This window comes from Nicrophorus vespilloides, unplaced genomic scaffold (genome assembly GCF_001412225.1).
Source record: "Nicrophorus vespilloides isolate i.1.1-1 unplaced genomic scaffold, Nicve_v1.0, whole genome shotgun sequence".
NCBI lineage: Eukaryota > Metazoa > Arthropoda > Insecta > Coleoptera > Silphidae > Nicrophorus > Nicrophorus vespilloides.
Genome location: NW_017096696.1, coordinates 75,232 through 82,214, shown reverse-complemented (window position 1 = coordinate 82,214; position 6,983 = coordinate 75,232). Strand labels below are relative to the sequence as shown.

General features: G+C 33.5%; 2 protein-coding genes across 2 annotated transcripts in view; both read right to left on the bottom strand.

Moving 5' to 3' along the window:
- Positions 1-308, bottom strand: part of LOC108557915 (endochitinase-like) — a 739-nt gene extending 431 nt beyond the window's left edge. Inside the window, exons 1-2 of the mRNA XM_017914627.1 lie at positions 299-308; positions 3-230 (exon numbers count right to left, since the gene is read on the bottom strand). Coding sequence (XP_017770116.1) covers positions 3-230; positions 299-308 — 238 coding nt within the window. The remainder of the gene's footprint in view (positions 1-2; positions 231-298) is intronic.
- A 179-nt stretch (positions 309-487) lies between these two features.
- LOC108557914 lies at positions 488-5,217 on the bottom strand. The gene is made up of 6 exons (XM_017914626.1): positions 5,177-5,217; positions 5,039-5,101; positions 3,421-4,977; positions 2,494-2,910; positions 2,330-2,362; positions 488-2,256 (listed from the first exon to the last, which is right to left on the bottom strand). Exons 1-6 carry the CDS (start codon positions 5,181-5,183, stop codon positions 581-583), a joined length of 3,753 nt encoding a protein of 1,250 aa, XP_017770115.1. The 5' UTR covers positions 5,184-5,217; the 3' UTR covers positions 488-580.
- Between the last annotated feature and the right edge of the window lie 1,766 nt (positions 5,218-6,983).

Here is a 6,983-nt window from a genome sequence, read left to right as displayed (position 1 = left end):
ACCACCGATGAAGTCCGCTTTCGCTTGACAATCGCTTTCTTCCGGTAAAACGCATTTTCCTAATTTAACATCAAAATGTTTCTGATCCGGACATTCCATTTTCACAATCCTCGACATCACGCACACGTAAAATCTTGTGCAACTATTTGCACCAATGCCGTAAGCGTGATTTTCACATTCTGGTTGAAAAGCATATATGGCTTGCATACATGCCAAAATTATTATAATTCCTACACAAAAAAAATGTACAAACAATAATAAAGAACTGTACTAATTATTAAGTAATAACACCACTTACCCTTAATCATTTTGATTGACGCGGTATTAACAACATAATCCCAAAACAAAATTTGCCACTTTTTATAGGTTCACATGTTTGGAGATAAATGGAGATTTTTACTGATATAAAAAATGTACATGATTTTTATCGGCGTTTGATAAAATAAAACATGAAATATATAACATTATGCAATGACATTATTTCTTTTATTAATTAAACAATACTCAAATATTTACAAGGATTTTTTACAAGTACACTTCTAATTTTAAAACTTGAATACTAATGCAATATAAAACACGATTACAATTCCAATCGACAGTTAGCACGAAGAGGCCAATCGCACACCTTCAAGGCTGAATTGAAATGCAAACCTTTTGGACAGAACATTTCAATTGCATTTCCCCAGTCGCACACAATGTATTTTCCACATTCAACGGGATGTGGAAGAAGCGTGGCATATTCTCCATTGGTTGGTGGGCAAATTCCTCCACCTGGTTGTTGAGTCACGTTTTCAGTTGGTTTTGGAGTTTCAGTAGATTCGGTGCCATTTTCTCCTGGTTGTTGGGTGACGTTCTCAGTTGGTTTTGGGTTTTCAGTGGACTCATTACCATTTCCTGATTCACATCCAGCATCTTCTGGCCAATCACAGACTTTCAAAACTGGATTGAAGTGTAAACCAGCTGGGCATGGCATTTCAATTGGTTGTCCCCAATCACAAGCGATGTATTTTCCACAATCAGTTGGATGTGGAAGAAGTGTGGCATATTCTTCATTGGTATGTGGGCATATTCCTCCACCTGGTTGTTGAGTCACGTTTTCATTTGGTTTTGGAGTTTCAGTAGATTCGGTGCCATTTTCTCCTGGTTGTTGGGTAACGTTCTCATTTGGTTTTGGGTTTTCAGTGGACTGATGACCATTTCCAGATTCACAACCAGCATCTTTTGGCCAATCGCAGACTTTTAAAACTGGATTGAAGTGTAAACCAGCTGGGCATGGCATTTCAATTGGCTGTCCCCAATCGCAAACAATGTATTTTCCACAGTCGTTTGGATGTGGTAGAAGTGTCGCTTCTCCTTCGTTGGTAGACGGACATTGAATTTCAGTAGGAGCTGTTGAACCTGGTGAAGTAACAGTTTGAGTTAAACCTGTAGAAGATTGAGTGATAATTGACGTTGGTGCTTCGGTTTCAGGATCAGTTGCAGGTTCGGATTCAGATGGTGTTGTGGATTGATTGCCACTTCCAGATTCACAACTAGCATCTTCGGGCCAATCACATACTTTCAATACTGGATTGAAATGTAGACCAGCTGGGCATGGCATTTCAATTGGTTGTCCCCAATCGCAAACAATGTATTTTCCACAATCGTTTGGATGTGGTAGAAGTGTCGCCTCGCCTTCGTTGGTAGACGGACATTGAATTTCATTTGGAACTGTTGAACCTGGTAAAGTAACACTTTGAGTTATATCTGTAGAAGATTGAGTGACAATGGATGTAGATGTTTCGGTTTCGGGATCAGTTGCAGGTTCGGATTCAGATGTGGTCTTTGGTGTTGTCAATGTTGTTTGGGGTTTGGTTTCTGTTGGAATTGTAGTAATTTCCGTTTCAGAAATAATTCCTGTGGTGATTTCCGGCTGAATTGATGTTGTAGGTTTAGGTTCTTTTGTTGGTTTAGGTGTTCTTGTTGGTTTGGGAGCTTTCGTTGGTTTTGGAGCTTTCGTTGGTTTTGGAGCTTTCGTAGGCTTGGAGGGTTTAGGTGCTTTTGTTGGTTTGGTTGGTTTGGTGGATTCAGCTGATTCGCCGGATCCACTGGATTCAGAAGATTCGGATGATTCATTTGAATGACTTTTGCTTGATTCCTTACTATTTTCATGACTGTGCCCTGACTCATTACTATGTTTGGAACCACTTTCATGGCTACCATTACTTTCATGACTATGCTTTCCTGACTCATTGCTATGCTTAGAACACTTCCATGGCTACCATTACTTTCATGACTATGCTTTCCTGACTCATTACTATGTTTGAACCACTCTCATACTACCATTTACTTTCATGACTATGCTTTCCTGACTCATTACTATGTTTGAACCACTTCATGACTACTTTACTTTCATGACTATGCTTTCCTGACTCATTGCTATGCTTAGAACCACTCTCATGACTACTTTTACTTTAATGACTATGCTTTCCTGACTTATTACTATGCTTGTATGTTTAGAACCACTCTCATCACTAGCTTTACTTTCATGACTATGCTTTCCTGACTCATTACAATGCTTGGAACCACTCTCATGACTACCTTTAATTTCATGACTATGTTTGCCTGACTCATTGCTATCTTCCGTTTCTGTACTATGCTTACCAGATTCATCGCTATATTTGTGATCATTTTCATTGCTATGCTTCTTCTTGTTCACTTCAAAATCACAACCAGCATCCGATGGATAATCGCATGCCTTCATAATCGAATTAAAATGTAAATCCGATGGACACTTCATTAACTCCAATTTTCCATTGATGCAAACATAGTATTCTCCGCATTGATAAGGTGAAGAAATTAAAGCATTCTCTTCGCAATTAAACGTAAGTGCAGATATGGCATGTATGCAGGCCAATACCAGGATAAACACTGTAAAAATTATATTAAATATAATGAAAATTGCCATTTAATTACACAATCGGTTATATTCAAAAAAATAAACAAATAAAAAACACGTACCTCTCATAGTGCCGATTTTCGATCAATACTTTTCAAAAGTGAAATGATTGTAAATATCATATTCATCGTAAATTTATATATAAATAAAGAGATAAATGAATTGATTAGAGTTTATCGTATTATTTTTTTATCAAATCGTTAATCCCCTTAAAAATCTACTTGTATTAATCTATTCAATTAACTTTTTTATATGAACTTCATTATTCTTTATTAAAGACGAGATTGTTGGGTGATAAAATTTAATGATTTGTGCAATTTTTATATATATATATTTTTTTGAATTTGTTTTAAGTGTTCCAAACATCAATGATCACATCTCATTGGATACATTTATATCATATTTTATAATCTAAATGTAAAGATTAAACATTTTTTTTTTGTCATTTTGCTAATCGTCAGTTACGCTTTTAGATATTTTACAGCCAGCATTTGAGATCCAGTCGCATATCATTAAGTTAGTATTAAAGTGAAGACCATGAGGACAATCCATTTCGATTGCCTTTCCCCAAACGCACGAGAAAAACTTACCGCAATTGCTTGGATGCGGTACCAGCTGCAAGAAATCCATCTGTTTTCTACATTGTATAATATGATTTGATTCATTGGGTTGTTTATTGGTAGATGCTTCAGGTTTTGTTGTTACTTCTGGTTTGGATGTTGAAGAGGATTGTACTGCGTTACATCTAGCTACGATGGGCCAATCGCAAACCCTCAATTTTGGATTGAAATGAAGTCCTGCAGGACAATCCATCACAATGGGTTTTCTCCATACACAGGAAATGAATTTACTGCAATCCTTCAGATGTGGTAGTAAATACAATTCATCCATATCACTCGGACACTCAACATCTGCTGCACTTGATTTGGTAACTTCTTCTGATGGTATCTCTGAAATTACATTAGTATCACATCCCGCCTCCCATTGATAATCGCATTCCTTCTTTTCCTTATTAAAATGCAAATCTTGAGGACAATCCATTTCCACCGGTTGTCCACCAGTGCAACTGATAAATTTCGCACAATTGTTGGGATGTGCCAACAATTCTTCAACATTTAACTGACAAATACTAATTACGTTCTCTTCTTTCACTGTAGTTATTTCTGACTCGATGGTTGTAGTCTCTATTTCTGGTTGAGAAGTAGTAGTTTCGTCCGATGGATTCACCGCTGAAGAATCACATTTAGCATTGAATGAAAGATCGCAATCGTTAATTTCTGGATTAAAATGAGTGCCATTCGTGCAACGAATCACCAGCAGTCTTCCCCATACGCAAATAATGAATTTTTTACAATCGTCCGGATGCGAATATAACCGTGTATCCTTAGTCTCGTTGGGACATTCAAAATCAACGTATTCTTCGGATCCACAACTCTCAGTTTCTCCCGATTCTGTTGGTTTTACGGTTAGAGATACAGTTGGTTTAATCTCCGGTTCTGTTAGTCCAGTTTCTGCTGTATTAAGTTCAGTTGGTTTTGAGGACTCAGTTACTTCTTCAGTTTCAGATTCTGTAGGATTAATTTCTGTTGGTTTCGAAGATTCTGTTACTTCTTCAGATGAATTTGTTTCTGTTGGTTCGGTCTCAGGTTGAACTGATATAATTTCAGTTGCTTCTGGGATAGATTCAGTTATTTCTGATACATTTTCAGTTGGTTCTGGTACAGATTCTGTCGCTTCTGGTACTATTTCAGAGATGGTTGGTTCAGATGGTTTCGTAACCACTGAAGGTGAATGTGTGACATGCTCACAACCTATTTCGCCCTCTTCATCCTCAACCTCTTCCAATGTATCAGGATGTTCCGCTTCTGCGTATAATCCATCTATACAACCAACACGTTTTGGATCTTCGCAATTTTTAGTTTTCATGCTAAAATGCTTATCATCCTCACACTGCAGAACCTTCTTCATATTCTGAACACAAATATAGTATTTACTACAATCATTCTCATGTGGAAACTCTCCATTTTGATCACAAGATTCTAAAAAAATAAAAACAAAAAAAATCAAACTTACTATTCTTGATATAACAGATAAACTTACGTCTCGGAAAGGCTTCAATCGTGATAACACTGAGCGATATCAAAAGCGAAATTATTAAATAACCTGTTAACAAAGAAAATGAAAAATAATATATATGCTAAAATTACAAACAATATTATAAGACAAAAATATCCTTACCTCGCATCGTGTTTCACATTAAATTATTTTAGGTAGTGTTCTATCTAGAGCAAATCTTCACTCTTATATGATAGATTAAATTTGCGTTATTTGCTACTTTGCAAACAAAAAATAAGTGCCTTTTTTTCGTTTTATGTTGTTCTTGGTAAAAAAATATTCACTCAAATTTCAACGAGAAATATTTGCTCAGACGCTTATGTAGATTTGTAATTGTACACAGATGACGTGTGAAAAATTCTTTATGGTTTTGAATAAAAACTCAGAGAAATACAGTCATTAATGTTATGCATGCTCCATGTAATTAAATAATCAAATTAAGTTATATTACTATTTTTGTCTACTTTTATCTTGATAATCAAATCTACTAAAACTTGATAATCTGTTGAAAAATAGAGTTACGTTGAAAATCTTCCACTCACTGATGTTTCGAATTTTCGGTATTGTAAGCCATTAGAATTTTGTTAACAATTTTCCACAAAAAGAAAAAAAAAACATAGATTGATAAGCTACTATCATTTATATTGTGAAAATTAATAACGCAAAGATTTCAGCAAATTTTAAAAACACTTTAATTTGAATTTCCTTTATTAATCACCTTGATAGATAATAACTCTTTAAAGACTAGTTAAGTTTATCGAATTGTAATAAAATCTATAACATTGCAATATTACAACATCCAGGTACTTAATACATATCACAAGCAAGTATAGAACCTACGTCTACTATACAACATAAATAAATAAAATTATATATGCAGGATAAAATGTTTTCAAACAGAAGACGAATATAGGACTTATGCTTTACATTCTATTCACAAACATTCCTAAAACTCTGATGATACCGCAATCTTCGCATCGAATTATAATTCATCACCAGTATCTGCAAGAAAATTTAAATACACTACAGAAATGGCTTAAAAAAGTAGCAGTTAATTAACCGGTTAATTACTGGTTAACAATCTGACATTAAAAAAAATTGTTAATACAATATATAAAAAACAAAATTTATTGTATAACTACATACAAAAGGCTATGGACCTACTTAATACATTTTTTATAAACAAAACAAAATTAGATGAAATCTTTTCATAAAATTTTCAACGTCGAGAGAAATAACATACTAAATATTATAATGGAATATATTATAAAATTAATATAAAAATAAAAGTTGAAACAATTTTTAATTAAATAGATTTATCTTTTTTTAAAATTAAGAATTTTTTTATTATTGTAGACCAACATTTCTCAACCTTTTTTGCCTCAGTATTCAACTTAATTATGTGCAGTCGCACTGCGACCTAATTAACACAAGACACCTGACATTTCGCGAAGTATTAAAAATTTTGAGCGATCCAATGTTAATTACATCTTGAGAAATGCTGTTGTATTAAAACGATTAGCTTATTTAGGAAATAGGTGTTTTGGGTAGAAATTAAAAAAAAAACAACATTAATTTTACACTTTATTGTGATAAAAAATGCACATACATGTTTACATTTTTTCCCGTTATATGTCCTATATAAATTAGTGCTCAGTCTTTGAATAAAATAAAATTAAATAACTTATACGCAAATCGAGATGGGATTCGATAAACTATAAAAATGAAACAAATATGAGAAGAAAATAAAAACATCTCGTGTAAAACCATTGCCGAAGACCAGAACGCAAAAGCTAAATTTAAAAAATAAAATATTTATATTATAATTATTAAATTTTACATTGTTTTAAATTTATTCAATATAAATGTATTTATAATTATATGTATTTATATATTATGTATAAAATGGTAATTTATATTTATAATAGGA

Excerpts from the sequence above, each read along its gene's own strand:
- LOC108557914 (XM_017914626.1), bottom strand. Across the intron at positions 2,911-3,420 it reads CTGGATCTCAAATGCTGGCT|TGTTTATCCTGGTATTGGCC; the intron begins GTAAAATATCTA and ends TAATTTTTACAG. Across the intron at positions 2,363-2,493 it reads TGATGAGAGTGGTTCTAAAC|ATAGTAATGAGTCAGGAAAG; the intron begins ATACAAGCATAG and ends AGTGGTTCAAAC.